A 21,124-nucleotide genomic window follows, 5' to 3' on the forward strand; every position below is an offset into this window, starting at 1 on the left:
CACGACATCCCAAGTCTGATTTTTATGAATGGACTGCAATTCATCGTGCATGGCATTCATCCAATGCACATTATCCTTTGCTTCTTCAAATGTCTCAGGCTCCTCCTCATCAAGAAGAGTACCTGCATAAGCTGATTCAACTGAAAGAGCCCCCCCCATGTGCCTTACTGCACTACGAGTCCTGCCAGGCAATGGAGCTTCAAGCTTACTCTCCCTGAGAGTCTGAAGCAACCAATGCGAGACTGTTTTGGCTGCATGTATCTCTTGAATTTCTTGCCCGACAACTTCATCCACACCCTGAGGTTGTACTAATTCAGCTAGGGGCTGAATTTGTACATGTGGATCTGGCAAAGGTTGCTGTAAATTCTGAGTTTCGACAAGGGAACCAGATGCTATAGGAAGCATCCCCTCAAACACATCATTTGAAGAGGCTGGAATCTGAAATTCAGCATGTATATGTGCAGAATTTTCAAAGAATATAACATCTCTACTAACAAAAATCTTGCGTATAGCAAGATTGTATAGACGATAGCCTTTGCTTTGTGAACTATATCCCACAAAAATGCATTTGAGTGCCTTATCTGACAACTTGTGTCTAAACTCCACAAACACGTGGGCATATGCAACACAACCAAAAACTCTGAAATGGTCCACTGAAGGCTTTCTCCCATGCCATGCCTCATAGGGAGTGATTGTCTTCAAAGCCTTTGTAGGAGACCGATTTAAAATATAGTTGGCACACATGAGGCTTTCCAACCAAAAGCTGTGAGGCAACTTCTTACTTGTCAGCATGCATCTGTCCATTTCCGTAGTGGTGCAATTCTTCCACTCAGCTTTGCCATTCTGTTGAGGTGTAAGCCTCACTGTAAGCTGATGCATGATGCCTTTTTCTTTCAAAAATGTCTCAAATTCATGAGACATATACTCCCCCCCTCAAAAAGAAGCTTGGACAGGAGCTCCTGCGAGCTTCCCCTCCCCCTCCGTACCTCTACCTCCCCCTAGCCCCTCCTTGCCTCGCCCTCTCCCGCCCCTAACCCTCCGCCCTCACCTCCCCTCACCCGCCGCTGCCACCGCGCCCCCCCTCGCCACCCCCGCCCAACATCACCCAGAGCATGGTAGTCACCGGACAGCCAGGACAGTGTCTGAGGTGTCACGGCTTTGGGCACCTGGTGGCTGTTTGCCCACGCTTCGCCAGCTCTTCTTGGCCTCCCCCGCCCCCCCCCTCTCCGCCCCCTCCCCCCCCCTCCGGGCAGCCACGCCAGGAGGAGCAGAGGCAGCCGGAGCCCGGACCAGAGATAGCTGGCGGCTGGACTGAGGTTAGAAGGAAAAGAGGAAAGAACAAGAAGATTTCTGATAAAGGCAAGGAGGCAGAGGTTACCCAGCCTGCAGCTGCACCTCAGAGAACCGACAGGCAGCCGCCCCAGGGACATGGGAGAGCATCTTCTTCGACGGTAGCCCGCCCTCCACAGCCTCAGGTCCCCCTCTCTTCCTCTCCCCAGCCTCTTCCCGTTCAGCCCCAGCCCATCCCCCAACTGCACCCCATATCTCCCGACCCGCAGCTTCAGCCCCCTCCTCGTCCTCCTCAGTCTTCTCCCCCTCCTTCTCAGCCCCAGCTCCAGATGCAGCCCCATCCCTCCCCCCCCCGCCTCTTTCAGCTCTCCCGCAGAGCTAGCTGCACCAACGGTTCCTCAGCCGAGGGCAGTCCCCGCTCCCCCTCCTCCTCCTCCGCTAGCCGCCCCTGAGGAGTCTGAGCTGCCTATTCCCCAGCCTCCTCCCCCTCCCCCTCCGCTGACAGGACACCCTGAGTCTACACCACCACCGGAGCAGGCTTCTCCGTCCGCTAGCCCCTCAGTGGCAGACTCTGACGGGCCTCAGCTTCAGGAGAGAGAGCTCCCCCGTGACTTTTACAGATCTGGCCCCTGGGACTACTTGGATGTGGCCGACCTCGGGACCTTCCCTGGCGTCGATGGACTTGGGCCAAGAGGAGGGGTTGACAACCTTCCGTAGGCTAGAGGATCAGAAGTCTTGACCGTCCCGCAGGCAACAGAATGGAGCAACAACAACAATAAAGGTGAGCAAAAGTATTCTGAGAAGAAGTCCGATGCGGACCATAAGGCCTTAAAGGCAAATCGGAGTTGTAATCATTGTGATGACAAGGGGCACTATTGGGGAAAGTGCCCACTCTGCAAAGCCACCAACAAGGTCGGCAGCAACTGTGACAACCATCAGCCCCTCCTAGCAGCTCTTCAGAGGATTTTCAGCAGCGGTTATATGCCAGAGAGTCTCTCCTCGGGACTGATTTGCCTCATCCCGAAGGGAGGAGATAGACAGGAGATCCGTCAGTGGCGCCCGATCACTCTCCTTACCACTGCCTACAAAATCCTCGCCAAGATGATCAGCGCCAGAGTTCGGCCTCTACTTCCCGACCTCATTCATGACACTCAGACAGGCTTTGTCCAGGATCGCAGTATCCTGGATAATGTCTTCACCTTTTCAGAGGCGGCGGAGTGGGCTCAGCACAGCAGATCACACCTTGCCATCCTACTTCTCGACTTTGAGAAGGCCTACGATCGAGTGGACTCGTCCTTTCTGGAGGGGACTCTGGAGGAGCGGCTAGGTTTCCCAGCAGGTTGGATTCAGGGTATTTCAGCTTTGTACAGGACAGCTACTAGCAGAGTCATCATTGGAGGCAGGATGGGTGAGCGTTTTAGCTTGGAGAGATCAGTGCGTCAGGGCTGCCCCCTTGCTCCTTACCTGTTTCTCTTCTTCGCCGAGGCTATGACTTACTACCTTCGGGCGAGGTCTACAGGGATCAGGGGTGTTCGCCTTCCCCTCCGGGAGGACACGGAGCTCTTGGACTCGGAGTACGCGGATGACACAGCCCTGTATGTCCAGGACGATGAGTTGATGCTGGAGAGGGTGAGGATGGCCCTGGAGGTCTTCTGTTCGGCTGCTGGTGCGAAAATCAACTGGAACAAATCAGTTGGTTTTCTCACAGACCCCGGGGCGCGTTCTCAGTGGGGGAGGTTTTTGGGTTTCAGGTGGATCCCACGGGGACAGACAGCTAGATACCTGGGTTTTCAGGTCGGCCTGGACATCACGCCAGCTCAACAGTTTCTCCCAGTGCTAGATTCCATCCGACGGAAGCTGGCTTTCTGGAGCACTGCTAAGCTTTCCCTTGCAGGTCGTGCCTTGGTAGTCAACCAAGTCCTCCCCTTGCCACGGCTTGGTATGTGGCTTCCTGCTGGTGTTTCTCGAGATCCAGCGTGGCACAGCTTAGGAGGCTGGTTCGGAACTTCCTTTGGTCCGGGGAGGATGGCCTCAGAGATACCAGAGCCAAGGTTGCTTGGCAAACAGTCATTCTTCCGCAGGATGAGGGAGGCCTGGGGGTCATCGATCCAGAGCTTCAGAGTCAGGCCTTGTTAGGCAAGTTAGTCATGACCCCGGGGGGGCAGACGTGGAAGATGTTACTTCAGCAGGGGGTCGGTTCTTGTGTCCCGCGCCGAGGCGGAGAGTGGCTCCCGTCCCTCAGGTGGATCTTCACTTCCGCCCCGCTCACTCAGCCCCGTTCCCCACTCGTTCGTAGCCTCCTCATGGTTTGGAGGCGGCTCCGCCTCAGTCTCATTCAGTCCCCTCCCCGCTGTCAGGAGGAGATCGATCGCCAGCCGCTTATCTGGAATGATCAGGTCAGAGATGCCGAGGGCCTTCAGTTGGGGGAGAGATCACATATCAGGTGGGATGGCTGGATGAGGGGGCCAGCCCGGTCCCTTCGAGTTTGGAGGGACACGTACAGACATTTGGAGACGGCTGATCTCGCAGACGCAGCTGGAGGTGCACGTGGAGCCCAGGCGAGACGCACGGAGATCGACGGCACGATCCCAGCTGATTGGTTGGTTCCACCTGAGCCTCAGATCCTCATGCCTGGTGACGACCGTTGGCTGGGACAGTTCACCCCCCGTGGCATCCCATTGGTGGTCGCAGGACGTTTGGACGACTCCTCTATTTCCTTCTTCGCGGTTATGGGGGATGGACGACTCAGGAGAGAGGATGCGCTCATCGACCCCCTACTCCCATGGCAGAGGGTTCGGGTCGTAGGCCTTTTGGGGAAGGTCTGGCGTACCGATCCTAGCATTGAGCAGGATCAGATGCAGCTTTGGCGACTCTAGCTCTGGGAGGGGCGGGCCTTGTCAGAGCTTGATTGGGACCCAGGAGAGTGGAGTTGGCCAGAGATTGTGACAGGACAGGGGCCGACCTCCTTCTTTGCCTACAGCACGACTTTGGGCAGGCGAGTTCTTGGGAGGATGCAGAGCCGCCCCCCCACCCAGCGGCCCAGCTGGTATGCACAGGGTATTTCCAGATTCTTTTTGCAGGCCTTCTGGAAGGCCTTGTGGGAGAGCTGGCGGCCGCGGAAGATCTCCTACTTCCTGTGGCTTCTTGCCCACAAAGGTCTTCCGGTGGGGAGCTGGTTGCGACAGATAGGCCAGGACGGACGCTGTCAAATCTGCCATGAGGTTGAGGAGTCACCAAAACACTACCTGTGGAGCTGCACTCGCACCCAGGCAGTGTGGAGGTGGACTTTCGGGATTCTCACTCGCGCAGCACCGGAGCTAGGTGTGATCACTTGGGGCGCGTTCTGTTGGTGCAGCACCGCACCTGGTCTACATCACTTATTCGAGGCATGCCAGCACGACCCCACTTTCCTTATCACACAGGGAACGTGGGGGCCGCTCGAGGGTATCCCGCAGCACCTAGCAGAGGCTGATACAGGAGTTCAGGAGAGGCAGCCAATCTGGGAGATTATTAGCAGCATCGCAGGGTGGCACATTTGGACCTCGCGTTGCGCACAGATCCTCGGTGGCACCTCCTTATCGACTACCCAGATCATGACTGATATTTGGAGTGAGATTATTCATACCCTCAGAGGCCAGTGGGACCAGATTCAGGGAGATTCTCGCTCCGGTCGGGAGAAGCGGAGACGCTTCCTCCGGGCTTGGGACACCCAGGGCCTCTTCTTCGAGCAGACTTCGCAGGGCCTCCGGTGGCGCTACTCACCACCCCGATGGCTGTTCATTCACACTCGCCTTATCCCGCCGTGAGAGAGTGATTTATTTTGTTACCTTTTAGGGCTGTGTCCGATTTGTGAACACAGCCCGTCAGCTACAAGCTGACCTTTTTGTATCTTGTTCTCGAAGTAATATAATTAGCACTGTTTTTTCGGCAAAAAAAAATATACTCCCCCCCTCGATCTGTTCGAAGTGTCTGCACCTTGAGTCCTGTCTCATTCTCAACCATAGCCACAAAGTGTTTGAAATGCATAAACACTTCTGATTTTGCCTTGAGACCATAGACCCAAGTGTAGTTAGTAAAGTCATCTATGAATGTAACAAAATAGAGATAACCCCCAAAAGCAGGTGTCCTCATGGGACCGCAAACATCACTGTGAATAAGCTATAATTTCCGTGTAGCTTTCACTGCACCATCCTTTTTGAAGGGAAGTCTATGCATTTTGCCAAGATGCAGCCTTCACATGCATGAGGAGGAGGCGACTCCAAGGGAGGCAATGCATCAACCATATCATGCCTCTGAAGTGTCATTAAACTGCCATAGTTCATGTGCCCATACCTAGCATGCCATAACTCCGCATTCTCCATCGTAGCAGTGGGAGTGCTAACCGATAATGCAAGATGGGTTTTTCATATAGATCAAGCTGAAAAAGACTCTTATACAAAGTGCCAGACAACATCAAAGCATAGTGGCTCTGACTGCACACTTGTCATCATCAAAAACCACCTGAAATCCTCCTCTATTGAGTGAGGACACTGAAAGCAAATTCTTCTTTATCCCTGGCGCATAGAGTACATTTGAAATTCTGAAATATGTGCCATCAGTGGATGTGAGAATAATGTCTCCCACTCCACACACTGAATAAGAAGAATTATTCGCACAAGTTACCTTCTTCTTGGTATGTGACGAATGCAGAGTTACAAACAAACTCTTCTTGGAAGTGATGTGCTTTGAAGCACCACTGTTAAAATACCAAGTATGTAGTGTTTCATCAACACTAAAGGAGCATTCATCCTTTGAAGGATCGGAACTGCAAGTTAAGAAAGCATATGGGTCATCATCTTTAGTGGCTGTAATATCAAAACTACCCATTAAAAAATTTGAAGTGCAAGACAGAAAGGCATGGTGCTCTTCAACCAAGTTGGCTGCAACATCTCCTCCATCATGAGAATGTGGAACTGATGCATCTGACACAGCCATACCAGAATCCCTTTTCTTCTCTTTAGCTATGCGCTTCTTGCACTCTCCAACATAATGACCTGACTTCGTGCAATAATGATAGATGCCCTTCTTTTTCTGCTTATTTGTATCACCCTTTGCCTTATAAGAAGGCTGTCCAAAATCAGCTTTATGCTGATGTTTGGGCTGATTGGCATGTGGCTTTTGCTGCCCTTTACCCTTGGGCTTGAATTTGGAGAGCATAGCATGCTTGCCAACCCGTGTTGCCATATTTTTGCGAGTTTGTTCTTCCTGCAATAGAGGTCCTACCAACTCGAGGAGAGAGGATTGCTGCCCCCCCTCAATGACAAATTCAGTGAGGTGTGGAAATCGAGATAGGACTCAGGAAGAGAGTTCAAAGTAGTGGTGATCATCTCTGAATCCGGAATGACTTCATCAATATTCAGCAATTGTTCCCTGAGGTCCTAAAGCTTTGTGAGGTGAGAATTCAAGGAATCTCCCTCCTCCATATGTGTATGGGAAAGTTCTCGCTTCAGAAAGGAAACCCTAGCATCATTTCTTGCTACAAACATACTCTCTAGTATCTCCCAAGCTGCCATAGATGTCTTGCATGGCCGAATATGAGGTATAATGAACCTCTTGATAGAAAGAGAAATTACTGAAAGAGCTTGTGCATCTCCACAGTCCCATCTTTTCTGCTTTGCTGTGGGAGCTGCTCAAGCGGCTGCTCCAACCACCTGTGCTGCATTTGTACCTCTACCCCTGCCTCCAGCTGTAGAAGTGACAGGTGTAGTCGCTGTATCTGGTCTTGCTTCATCTCCATTGACATAATCCCAAAGATGTCTGCCAACCAAGATATTGCGAACCATGAAACTCCACAAGGATTAGTTGGTGCCATCCAACTTATCCTCCTGTGTGAGAACCCCGAACACCTCATTTGAGTTGTTCTGAGCCATTTTCACCAGATAATCTCAAAAATACAGCAAACTGACCAAGTGAAATCCCTTCCTGGGATATAAAATGCACAAGTAAAATCTGCAAAGAAAAAAAAATGCCCACGGTGACAAATACTGTCACAGCCTATCAAAGGCTCAGAATGCACTTCAATTATCCTGCAAATCTCTCCAAAACTTCCCCCAAAAAAAAAACTGCAGAATTTGCCAATGTCTGCAATGTCACTCAAAATGAGTCCAAAATTAACTGCAACAGTCCCAAAATGCTTGTACACTGCCAAATTGCATCAGAATGCCAAAAGCCCCAATTTCTTCAAGGAAATTGCATCCAAAAGAGGGCAAATTACCTGAAAGCCCCAAAGATGCAAGAAATTGCAATGCAAAACTAAAAGCCCCAAATTCTGAGCTGCAATTGAGCCAAATTTCACCTAAATAGTATCTCCTGCAAAAGGCCCTAATTCTTGGACAATCTTTGCAATTTGCTTGCAATGTGTGCCAAAAAATGGATAGAAGCCCCAAGCTTCAAAATGAAATTGAGCACAACTTGGGGCAGTTTGACAAAAGCCCCAAATTTAACAAAATGCCCAACTTTCTTCTCAAATCAGCCTGCCCAAACTGAAATGCACAGTTGCTTGCAAATAGTCTGCAAAAAAAATCTGCTCCGAAACAAAATCTGCTAAAACAGAATTGTAGGAATCACTGAAAACAGATGTATCCTGTACAGACAGCAACGACACGACTAATAGTTCGTACAATTGTACGGCGGATAATTGTACAAGATGCTGCTGTACAGAAGTATGGCTGGTGCTGAGTGGCTGTACGGCTGGCTGTCGCAGGACTGTACGGCTGGCTGCGCAAGTACTGTACGGATGGCAGGTATGGACTACACGTGTGGTTGTATGGCAAATGTACGGACAGCAAACTCGAACAACGTACGGACGTTGTACGGCTGCTTGTGCGCACATGTACACCTACAAGTACGGACGGTACACAACTAGACTACTAGTACTGCATAGGAACTACAGTACGGCGCAGGGCAGCTGGGCGTGGTACGAACGTACGAAACATCCCACAAAAGTTGTACGGGCCTGTTCACGGGCTGATGTACAACATGTTGTATGGCTGGAGCTTCGTCGCTAGTATGGGCATACAGACAGCAGCGTGGGCTGCTATATGGCTGTACGAAATCAGTCCGTACAAATTGTACAGACGGGAGCTGCGAGCAAGGTGCTTGGAGCAGGAAGAGATTGCGGGCAAGGAGCAGGGAGCTGGGCAGGAAGCTAGGAGCAAGGTCTTGCTACTCTGATACCAAATGTCAGAAAGAGGAGAGTGAGAGAGCAAGAGAGCTCAACGTCGGTTTGCCATAGATGAAGTGAAGTAATACAAGAAGAGGGAAAGGTTTTGTCTAAGTGACAAAACCTTATCCTTCACTAACCGTAGTTAGTGAACTAACTCTAATTAGAGGGGAAAACCTCAAAGGAGGGAAAAGTACCCCTAACCTACTTATTACATTACATTGGTCACAACTAGAATATAATAATAATTCTAACAGTACTTAGGACTTAGTCCTACCATTCTGCATTTTTTGCATTTTGCATTGGTGTGGATGCTCGTTTAGTAGCTCCACCACCACAGCTCATTGCACCAGGTTTTTCACAGTCTCATAGACCCATCGGTCTTCCGAAGACTTTAATAAACTTTCTTTCTTTCTTTCTTTCTTTCACAGGAGCATGCGGGCTCAAAGATCTAGAGGTGCCAGGCAGATAGTAGGAGGCCATTTTGGTAAGATCAGAGGGTGGGACTCTGCATCTCCTTTTGTATTGTGTCCAGTTTATGGACGGATGGAAATATATAAGTGTTCCTTCTATATTTGTCTTGGATGCATTGCCTATTTTGGCTTGCACACACACATCTATGATAGTGAAGTGCACACAATGAATGAAGTTCGATTCCGTGGTGAAACGCTTCCACGTGTAATTCATGGGCTCATCTATCAGTCTTCCGCTCCTGCGGGATACCCTCTAGTGGGATTTCCAATTTTCAACAATGATCGGTATAGAACTGCTACTCCACCTACCCTGCATGTCTCTCTAGTCTGGTAAAAAATAGGCCAACTCCCACGGGTATCCGTAGAACGGTAGTAGTGGCCCTCTGGGCTCAAGGGGGAATATGTGTAAAAAACAGTACCTTGTCTTGTGTATGCCTCCCACGTATATCGGTAGACCGGTAGTAGTGGCGCTCCAGGTTCTAGTGTGTCTCTATGTAAAAGACAATAATACCTTGCCTTGTGTATGACTTCGAGACGTTCCCTAGCTCTGACGACAAGGTGCCATTATAGTTCCAAATGGTGCAAGGTCTCGGTCCTTTGAGTCTTATAGACCCCGCCACCATAGGCAAGTGTGTCAACAGGCACCTGTCTCGGACCAAATAAGAGTTATCCCTCCTGTACCACTTCCCATCCTTTAATACGATCGGTCTGTCCTCTACCTGCAGGAGAGCAAGAAGAATGTAGGAGGGTTGGCAAATGAGGGAGAAGGAAGGACTAAAGACAAGCCTACCCCAAGAGTCACCTGGCTGTTGTAAGGCAAGACAAAGCCCAAAAAAGCGAAAACAGGATGGGGATCAAATTCAAAGAGGGAAAATAGAGAGGAGTGGGTGGGTGAAAAGACCTCCCACCCAACCAAAGGATGGCCCAAACCAGGCAGAATTGAAGAGACAAAACAGGAAGGTGGAATTGTGACATGAGACCAAGCACCAGCTGAAGGAGGGGTGAGGGGTGAACCCTTCCCAAAAATGGTCTGAGGAAAGCCCAAAACAGCTGCTGCAAAGCAAACCACAGGGCAGATGGGGCAAAGCCGGGGAACCTGGGATGGCTGAGTGGAGTAAAGAAGGCCAGGTGGAAGGGGCCTTGGCAGAAGGAAGAGTGCTGGTGTGAAAGCAAAGGGAGGCCAGGCGGGGAAAGGAAAGCCCCCAAAGAAGCAGGGCTGAGATGAAGCCCAAAGGAGAAAGAAAAGTACGGGCAGAGAAAGGCACGAGCAAGAAAGGTACCCAAGCGGAGAAGAGGTCGAAACAGAGAAAGAAACGGCAGGAAGGCAGAAGGAGAGGATGACGGGTTACAATAGGGTGCGGCAAGAGTGGAGCTCTCAAGCTGAATGACTAACACACCTCTCAGCTTTGAAAGGAAAATAATTAGGACATACACGAAACTACTCCACTGTGATGCGTGGGGCATCTAAGATTATTGGGGAAGGTTGGAAATCCAGTGCATTGAAAGAGTTAATATCTCTGCTGATACGTGTGATGCTTTAATTCTTTTGCAGACCAAGAAAGAAATTGACTCATTCTTTTCAGCACAAAGGAGTCTAAACAAACCACAACAAGCTCACTTCAGTAAATTTTTGTCTAATAATCAGAAATTTTCGACAATATAAAGCTTACCAATACAGGCAGTTGGAATGCCATGGCTTCTATTGTAATTCTCCCAAAACACTCACCCCGAGCCTGACTTGCAAACAATGTGGGAAATTTTAGCTAAGTTATAGTCATCCATGCTTATAGGATAATGAGGAACAGCAAAGTCTTGAGTTTTTTTTTTTTTTTTTTAACCATCCATACGGGTAGGATTTATTTGGCAATTGCTGGTAACATGGAAGCTTCTGAAGTACTAACCTGCGAGTTCTGAACTAGTACATCGATGGCTGCCAGATACGGTATCACATTCATAGTCTTGTTGACAAAATGCACCAAATGCTCAATTTGCTGCTTCTTCACAAAGTCTCTTAGCTCTACTTCATATTTATTAGCACTCATGTCACACCCCACCACTACAGCATGTAGAGTTCCCTGTGGCTGCTGGGAAATGTCCTTGATCATTTGAGTTGCTTCATACAGGGATTTGAGAAACAAATCCTGGCCCTTCCCTCGTGACACACCTACATTTCTTTAAGGCATTAACTCTGTGACGAAGCCATATACAAATACATACTGAAAATATAAAAAGGAAAAAAAAGGGCTTAATAAATAAAACAACCACTGATGAGAACAAAAGTCAGTATTCACCCTCTGCGACGATACTAAAGCAAAAAGACATGATCCAGCAAAGTTCTTCAGAACCCCAATTAATGGATACCTTGAAACACATAACAGATTGCACTCTGATTATAAAGTTAATAAAAGAAACAAAGAAATATGCACCCTGTGTCATGATGATGAAGCAAACGACTGTGATTCACAATAACTCCCCAGCACTCCAGAGGAGAAGAGGGCAAAATCAAGAAGAGAGAAGCTGAAGGTAATCAACTTCAACTGGGTGACATTTTATGCTTTCAAGGGGGAGCTTCAATCCCAGCGGCGCCTTCAACAGAGATGCGCAACTTCGTGTATGAATGTTTTCTCCTGCATGGTATCTGAAATGTACGCTGATATCTAGAGGTGGAGTACGCTGATAACCTGTAGAACTTGTGCTGGAAATTGTGCAAAAAAATGAGTACGCTGCCCACAAAGCAATTGCTGCTGCATCTGCTATGATAAGGAGCGCCTTGTTCTGATTGACGATGCAGATTACTAGAGCAGAGATAGATGTGCTTTGCGATTGCAATCCATCTTTATTCTGCTGTCCACACTCGTCCGATGATCAATAGCGATGACCCAACATCAAGCATGCCGTCTGAGCTTCCCATATCTAGCCTTGAGCAGAAACGTCAATGCTTAAATCTTTCCAGAGATGGTCATGCAAAGGTGTCGCCCATCAAACTTGAAGCTTTCTTGGACAGGATCGAAGCTATCTCCATGAAAGACAGCAATGGACAATGGCGTGCACAGCTGGATTAGTGACCAAGACTAGACAGCTATAGCTTCATCAGGGCAGAAGAGTACAAGGGATGACAGGCAAAAAGAGAAGGAAGGTGGTGAGAAGAATGAGGAGGAAATGGCGAGTAGAATGGCGCAGCATCAAGGAAGATAGCACGCAGAAAGAGGAGAGTGAGCACACTTCAACAAGGGAGAGTCAGGAAGAAACATGGCTGGCTCTGATACCACATGAAGGAACCAAGGAGCAATCAAATGATGGAAATGGATATGGGGCACATAACAACTTGATGTGATTGATAGATAACATGAAGTACAATGCCCATTTTATAGGCTGGGAAGCCTCATCTTCTAACATCACAGGTGAGATCACTAGCCTCCACCTCACACACCTAACTCACCTAACTCCAGGACTCTAGGACACCTTCACACCTACAGAACTGTAGGACACCCTCACACTTGACTTTATATTCTAACATTATTTGCATCGAGAAATGTAAAAATCACTAAACGTACAACCTATTCAATTCTCCCTAGTCAACGATCAATCACGGGGCAGGCACTCAATTTTCCTCCCAGCCAACTCTCAGTGATAGCAAACTCTCAAAATAGCCACATTACGTGAAGGCTCCAGCTTGCATATTCCACCAAGCCCCAATTCCCTAGATGGATCTAGTATGCCACATGTCTTCATTCTAGGGTACCTCTTAAATGCATATTTACTACCCCTCTCTTGGGATATCAATTTATTCACTTGCCCCTAGGCACATTTCCCACTTAATGCATTTAAGACCCATAGCCTTAGACCCATCTAGTCAGTGCCTTGTCACCCTCATCAAGGACCTTGACATTAACCCCTTTGACCATTTACATGAAGCCTTCCTTCCCTCTTCAGGCATCAGCGTCCTCAATGATAAAGTCTGGGAATACTCTCCGTAACTGGTATATGAATTCCCAGGTAGCTTCTGATAGAGGCAAGCCATGCCATGCAACCAACACCATGGGTATCTTCCGATTGCATACTTGCTTTGTTCCTCGGTCCAAGATTCTTGTTGGTTTGCATCCTACATTATCCTCTATCTCCTGAAACAAAACAACACCCTCGATTAGTGAGTCACCTGTATGCAAAATTTTCTTTAAACGAGAACATGAAACACTGGGTGCACCTTACAACCCTATGGTAATTCTAATTTATAGGCCACCTTGCCTATTCTTTTTAGAATTAACCATGGCCCATAATATCGGGGTGATAACTTAGCACACTCTCCTGCAGTCAAAGACTTAGAGTGCGAAGGAACTCTGAGAAAAACTTTTTCTCCTTCCTTAAATTCTCTAACGGATCTGTTTTCATCCGCATATGCCTTAGCTCTAGGCAGATGTTAGCTCTCGCAAGTGCTAGCATCTCCCGCATCTGAACCACAAAGTTCACGGCACTAGGCACTTTCTGAGGTACTCCAACTGTAGTTGGATTTGTTGGTCTATAACCATAGTTCAGCTTAAACGGACTGAACCCTGTAGAGGAATGTTTTCTATCATTGTAGGCAAATTCTAACAACGGCAACCATTTGTCCCACGTATGTTACGTCAATGAAACATATGCTCTAAGCATATCCTCTAAAATTTGGTTGATTCTTTCTGTCTGACCATCCATTTCCGGATGATCCCCAGTACTCATTCCCAACTCAATCTTTAGTGTCTCAAACACTGCAGTCCAAAATTGACTAGTAAATTTGACATCCTTGTCTGACATTATGGATTTGGGTAATCCATGCAAATGAAATATATGTTTAATAAATAAATCTGCCACTTGCGGGGCACTAACAGACTCTCTAGTTGGAATGAAGTGAGCCATCTTGGTAAGACCATCAACTACCACAAGGATAGAATCATATCCACCATGTGTCGTAGGCAGACCTACAATAAAGTCCATGGAAATGCTCTCCCACCTACCTAGTGGTATTTCCAAAGGTTGTAAAAGTCCGGGTGGCTTCACCCACTCTGTCTTACTTACTTGACACGAAAAACAATGTGTCACATATTCATGAATATGTTTTTTCATTTTTGGCCAAAAGAAATCTCGCTTCACGAGACCATATGTATGCAGATCCTGAAAAGCGATCCGAGATCCAACAGCTTTGCAGCTTGATAACATGCTCTGTCCTCGATCGATTCCTTAACGACTGCTTATATTTCTCAACTTTACAGTGAAGCAAACACCAAAGACCCTTCGCTTTCTTTATCACGACAACCTATCATAACATCCGTATGGCTCTGATCCCAATGTAAAAATCACTAAACCTACAACATGTTCAATTCTCCCTAGTCAACGATCAATCACGGGGCAGGCACTCAATTTTCCTCCCAACCAATTCTCGGTGACAGCAAACTCTCAACACAGCCACAAGCTTGCATATTCCACCAAGCCCCAATTCCCTAGATGGATCTAGAATGCCACATGTCTTCATTCTAGGGTACCTCTTAAATGCATATTTACTACCCCTCTCTTGGGATATCAATTTATTCACTTGCCCCTGGGCACATTTCCCACTTAATGCATTTAAGACCCATAGGCTTAGACCCATCTAGTCAGTGCCTTGTCACCCTCATCAAGGACCTTGACATTAACCCCTTTGACCATTTACATGAAGCCCAAATAAATATAATACAAACATTGATCCTTTACAAAGGAAAATGTCTACTGACCCTTCCGAGGTCATGTTGCCTCAACTTGAGCGTAACAAGAAGACTTGCATAATCTTATCTACAGGTTGCAGTGTACATGCATCAAAATAGTGGACAACAATTGTGATCCGAAGTAGCAAGAAAAGAGAATCAAATAAATTTAAAGGCCGCTAAAGAAGCTTTGTACGTGTAAAAGGGCAAACAGCCCTTAAATGATGATTTCAGCGGACGATCTGCTGATGTAGGTAGTGGTGATGGAGATTTGAAATAATGGAGAAATCAAGTGACGGCAGAGCTTCACTAACAAAATCTGCATCTGCTAACGGATCATGCATGGATCATGTAGCGGCAAGGTCCTGCAAAGACACCTGCAAGCAAACAAAAACCAATGGAACTGAAGTGTGGAAACACCATCAACAATTATGAACGATCTGTAGTATCAGAAGTCTCTATGCCTTCGTTGCCGTTCTGTATACTAGCAAAAATTAAAGGCCTTTGAGGCCTGGGTGTCCAAGCAGGAAGGTCTAACAGCAGCAGCAGCCAGCCTTGCAAAGGTATTTGCATTCCTGTGATCATCAACAATCGTGTGTAGTGGAATATCTCTATGATGATGTAAGCATCTGCAGTAAACGAAGAGCAGAAAAGAGTACTTCACAGCACCTTTCATTTTCTTTTGCAAGAAGAGAATTCATAGCTGCAGAGAAATCAGAAAACAAGCTAGAAGATCGATGGAAACATTTTCATCGAGGGGAAATACATTTTTCCCATCAACAGATTTCGGAATTCTGATTTTGACCCTTGCAGGCTCTTTTCTCAGCAAAAAACAACTGCGGGTACCATCAACCTCACTCAAAGTAATCCATTGTTTCCAGTGGTCATAAGGCATTTAAAGCCTCGCCATCAGATTTTTTTCTTGAGTCTCACTGTTTTGAGGCACTTTTGTCACTCATTGATGTCCACAAGCACCTCACTTTGAGGGCTTGTAAAGATACACCGTGATTGTGTGTATCTGTGTTATCATAGAGAACTAGCTTCTTGCCTTTGTTTACCTTGGTTCAATGCTTGGTTGATCCTATGTCCTCACAAAGAGGGGCAATACGCATTGTGTAGTTGTATTACATGGGCCCTATTTTACCAAGCTACCCTCGTGTAATCATCTCTCATGCTCTCACAATGAGAAAAGTGCTTATGACAACCAAGAGCTCCTATCACATTGAGAGAAGAGCACCAGCTTCTTGGAATGGTTTTGGGTTCGAGAGGGACCATCATCATCACTCCTAGTTGCCTTCAAATAGAGGCAACGGCTTAAAGCATTATTTCTATTTGGTATCCAGTTCAGTTGTGCTTTCATTAGAAGGTATCGATCATTTGCTTAGGTGCCTTTACTTTATTTAATTGATCTGTCCTATTCAAGCACACACCGCACTCATATAGTCTCTGGAATACGATGAGAAAAGCCAACAGGCTCATAATCTCCTCAATCTGAGCATCAAGGATAACATTTCCTCTATTGTCAGAAACCTAAAAAGAAGATATTAGAAACTACCTACAAAGATGCTAGTATGCAAAAAGCCTTAGTCAATAAAAGGCAGTTGAGTAGGCTTAGAATGCCAGAGGGTCAAAATGTGGATGAGCTCAAAGACCTAATAGATCAACTAGCAATGCATAGTAAGATGATGCTTGATCTACAGCTAGTCGATCTTCTTCTCAACAGTCTTCCAGACTCGTGGGGCAATTTTGTCACCACACTCTTGTACAAAGAGAATACTCTTTCTTTAACTCAGCCACATGGTTACCTCATCACTGAGGAAACCAAAAGAAAGGCAGAGCAAGATGTTAGGTGATGGGGACGATACAACCTTTATGGCTAAAAATAGACGCCAAAATCAGAAACCCAGACTTACCCCTTAACCAATACAGACCTTTACTTTTTAGTGTCAATATGATAATAAAGATCATCACGATGGAAATGACACAAAGAAGAAAGGAACTTGCTTTTACTACAAGGAGATTGGCCACGTTGCTTCTGAGTATTTGAACGAAAATGGCAGATGTGGCTAAACGTGGGTCTAAACCTAGTGGTAAAGACACCGCAAAAGTGGCTCTGTGCCAAACTAGTGATTCTAAGAAAGTCTTAGCTACCTCAAAACCAATTAAGAAAGTTTATTAAAAGATCTCCAAAAGACCGAAGAGTCTAGAGAAAAGTGATAATGACCATGTAGAACAAGGAGAGTCCAACTACATCAAATAAAGGTATTGGTAATATACCAATACAAACACCAAATAAAGATGTATGGGACATACATAATGTTTTATGTTTCAAGTCTGAAGAAAAACCTTCTATCTGTTTTAATGTATGGAACATACATAATGTTTTGTGTTTCAAGTCTGAAGAAAAACCTTCCATCTATTAGTGCCATTAACTAAATGTCTCATTTGAGACAAGGCTGGTGATTTGAAAATCACAGCCAAGGGAATTGAGGAAGAAGGTCTTTATAAATCGACATCATCTATAATCACCATAAAGCCTACATCCTCAACTGAACAGGAAAGAAATGATGTGGCATGAAAGGTTTGGCCACATGAACATGCACAACCTAGTTCTCATGAATAAGAAAGGTTTTGTAAAAGGCTTGCCTCACCTTCAATAAGAGAAGATGATTTGCAAAGGTGGGAAAGCACAGCTGTGAAAATTTCCCAAAGAAAGGTTCCAGAAAAAATGATATTCTTGAATTAATATATTGTGACCTTTGTGGTCCTCTGAATATCAAATTAGTAGGAGGCCAGATGGTCCTCTAACATTTGTGGTCCTCTGGCCTTTGTGGTCCTCTGAATATCAAATTAGTAAGTTTACTTCCTGACATTCATAGACGATTATTTCAGGAAGATATGGGTGTACTTCCTGGAGGAGTATCAGACCCTTAAGTACTTTGAGGATTTCATTGCTATGGTTGAAAACCAAACTGCATGTTAAGGCCCTCCATTCAAATAAAGGGGGAGAATATACATCAACAAAATTTATTGAGTTCTATAAAGAGAAGGATACTATTGTGAAGCATTATTGTTCACTGTCCTTGGTGTCTAGAATCATGCAGTGTGATGCACATGGCATGGGCGAAAGAACAAAGCCTTTAGATACTTTTAAGATTTCGGAGTTTTAGGCACTGCTTGAAAACTCAATGAAGCTTTGAGCTAATCATTTTCCAACCAAATTCTCCTAAGGTGGCTATTAAAAAGTAGGCCCAGCCACAAATCTCTTCTGCGTAGATCGTTTAGCATATTTGATTTGGCTTCACATGATTCTATCGAAGCATTTCATACAAAAATATAAGTAGAAATGAGAAACAAATCGAGATGGTATGGCATTCCAAATAACCAAACAACCCAGATGCCACGAGATCAAAAGCAAAAGATCCAATAAAAGTGGTAGTACAAAACTCTCAGCAAGAGAAACATAGAAAAGAGTACTTACTGTTAATGATACCGAATACAATATAGAAAGAGAAACATAGAAAAGAGTACTTACTGTTAATGATACCGAATACAATATCATTTTGACGTAAACCAAGAGATTCCCGCACGTGTTCCCGCAATATTCTTCGTACTAAAATATCTTTGGATGCCTCAGTTAGCTCTTTGCTATTGCCCAGGTGTACAACGTATGTGGGCGGCATAGATATTCTGATAAGAGACATTACAATCAGTTGATGCAAAGATTAATTCTACATCTAAACACGCCATAAGAACTAGCAAAATAGTTATTGCAAAAACTAGAGTCAAGCAATCTACTCAAATCCATGAAGACAAGCACAACTCAAAAGCATCTAATTAGCGCATGAGATTGTACCTTATGCATACTTCCACAATACTTGCTATTCACATTGCTTGTTATCTAGTACTTCCCACTTGGAATTGTGCACAATATCTGAGAAGAAAACTGCATTTTCATCAAGCATGTCCACTAGATCCCAAGATATGGTGATGCATGCAACATATTGCTTTCTTACGCAGGCAATTGGGGAATGTTAAAATGGAAGAGGGGGACAGCATGGATGCATACATCACAAAAATCAAGGATTTTCAAGAGCAGCTCATTAATGTGGATTCAGATGCTCAGGTAGTGTCCACGACACTCAATGGACTTCCTGATTCCTACCTGGGGTTTGCTACTAAATTGATGTTGGTTGCCATGGGCAATCCCAACACTTATACTTCCGACCAGCTTGTTTCCCTTCTCCTGCAGGAGGAGCAGAGTCTCACAAATCATCCATCACTGGGTGTTTTGGCACACTGCTCGAGTCCCCATCAACCACAGCCACTTTCACTTTGACAGATGGTGGGGTCCCTCGCATTAGGGTGATCGTTGAGTCCCTTGAGACTCCACCGGATGAGATCTTCCTCAAGACACTAGACGGGGGGGAGCTTCGACAAAGGGTTGAGGTTTTTGGCCTTCTAGGTCAATGCCTTTGTTGCAAGTAGATGGGCCACTTGGCAAGGGCCTCTCCTAGGGGGGCAGGTCAGACACCCCCTCTCTCGCAGCCTCGCTAGGGAAAACAGCATGAGGACAGATCTCAGCAGCCAGCCAAGCAGCAGCACGAGTCTCGGATCCCTTTGGTGGAGGCTTTTACGGGGCCCTAGACTAGGGTGATTTAGAAGAAGCTACGCAAGAGAACCCCGGAGAACCGCAGACGGCGAGCCCACTAGCACCAATAAGCGAGCTAAGGCCTTGCACCAAATCCCCCAACTCAGGGAAGCAAGCAATTAGAGTGCCCTCATGACATCGCTGGACTACTAACAGAGAGATCTTATTTGCCCTCCCAGCAAAGCCACCAGAGGCAAAGGCCCAGAGTACTCAAGCCGCTTCATAAAGGCAAGACACACGAGAGGCCGCCTTACCTATCCCTCTCGTCCCTCCCATACACCCAACCCCCTTAGCCCCCCCCCCCCAGATCTTTCCGCTCCTCCCCCACCCACCCCCTTCCTCTCCACCATCGCACTTGTCCCTTCCCACTGGCTCCTTTGCGCAACAGGTGGCCCCCCTTACCACCCATCCTACGCCCGCCCCTTCTCCCCCTCCCCCCCCCAATTGTTGCAGAGAGCTCTCATGCTTCCTTTGTTGGAGGTCAACATTCCTGATGTCACTCTAGAGAGAAAGGGCCTTGCTTGTGGGTGTGCCCGCCCCCCGTGAGGGTAGAGTAGGGAACGGTGTAGATCTGCCCACCTGGAGGACCTTCTTGACCCGCTTGTTCCCACATGGAAGCCTGGATAGTGACGCAAGTCTCTTGGAGGGCCTGCGTGGACCCCTTGTTATGTAGCAGTCCCAGCCCAATGGGCCCAGTTATGTGCATAGGTGGGCTCCGACCTGCTGGTCGGCCACCTATCTGCCTTGGGTCAGCCTGTTTCAGGCAGGGGAGCAGCCCCTTTTGTGGCCGTGTGCAGCCCTTAAGGGGGCCCCTCATGAGGGCAGGTGTCGGCTCCCCTAGAGCCTGCTGGTCGCGGGTGTTTGCAGGAGGTTTGCCCCTCATATGGCCCCTTGCAGCCCATCCTATAGGGCAGGATGGGGGAGCAGTCCAGTTGGACCTGATGGCAGGGGCTACAGCCCTTATAGGGCCTTGGAGAAGCCCCTTATGGGGCAGACCAGGTCGGCCCACCTAGGGACAGGAGTCGGCCGCTAGAGCAGGGTGTTGGCCAGCCTACTACAGCCGACTGGGGGAGGGGCTGGGGCTATATATAGGCCCCCCTCCTTTCCTCTCATTTCATCCCAGCAGTGAAGCAGTTCAGCCATATATAGAGCAGAGGTTTTCCCCACCAGATGGGGGTTTTTCCTGAGATCACTTGCAGTTCCCTCTCCTGTTTTGTGTGTGTGTGAGGTTTGCTCTCTCTATCCATTTCTCTTCAGTTCCGCTGCACTTCTCACATGGTATCAAAGCCATGGTTGGCTAGAGACCTGAGGTGTGGAGGGAGTGTTGAGCCAGCAAACAAAGAAGAGGTTTAGGGCTATTGTTCAGAGGTGTTCGTGAGGAGAATTGTGTGAGGTATGGACTGTTTGGGAGTCAAGGAAGGTACACAGACTTTGAAGGGTGCTTTCAGATTCAAAGGGAGGTTTTCTCAAGGGTGGGACGGCGAGGTGTGAAGGTCTTGTAGGCTCACAGCCTCTTCATCACCATATCCAACCCTCTTCTCCCCTTCTTGTCATGCATCCCCTCTTCTCCTATCCCATCCACCCTCTCTTCTCAGTTTCATTCCCTCTTCACTCCCACATGTCGACCCTGACTGAGATGGCACAAAGCAAGGCAAAAATTACAGTTTTGTGCACGTTCCCGATCAACGTCAATTGGATGGACTCAATTACGGTGTTTGGCGGGTCATGATGGAATCTATGCTACAGTCAACTATCATATGATCTGGTGACTTCATTTTGGTGGGAGTTGCTAGGCTCC

The 21,124-nt window shown here is 47.1% G+C and overlaps 1 protein-coding gene across 2 annotated transcripts in view; it reads right to left on the bottom strand.

Moving 5' to 3' along the window:
• Positions 1–21,124, bottom strand: part of LOC147890758 (uncharacterized) — a 63,316-nt gene that overhangs the window by 22,940 nt on the left and 19,252 nt on the right. The window contains exons 4-6 of one of the 2 annotated variants that reach the window (XM_087389360.1): positions 18,211–18,365; positions 10,866–11,128; positions 10,635–10,697 (exon numbers count right to left, since the gene is read on the bottom strand). In XM_087389360.1, the coding sequence (XP_087245486.1) occupies positions 10,635–10,697; positions 10,866–11,128; positions 18,211–18,365 (481 nt within the window). The remainder of the gene's footprint in view (positions 1–10,634; positions 10,698–10,865; positions 11,129–18,210; positions 18,366–21,124) is intronic. The other variant, XM_087389362.1, reaches the window with a different exon arrangement.

The sequence above is a fragment of the Dipteris shenzhenensis genome, chromosome 18 (genome assembly GCF_047967505.1).
Source record: "Dipteris shenzhenensis isolate YYH24624 ecotype China chromosome 18, Dip_SZ_1.0, whole genome shotgun sequence".
Lineage (NCBI taxonomy): Eukaryota > Viridiplantae > Streptophyta > Polypodiopsida > Gleicheniales > Dipteridaceae > Dipteris > Dipteris shenzhenensis.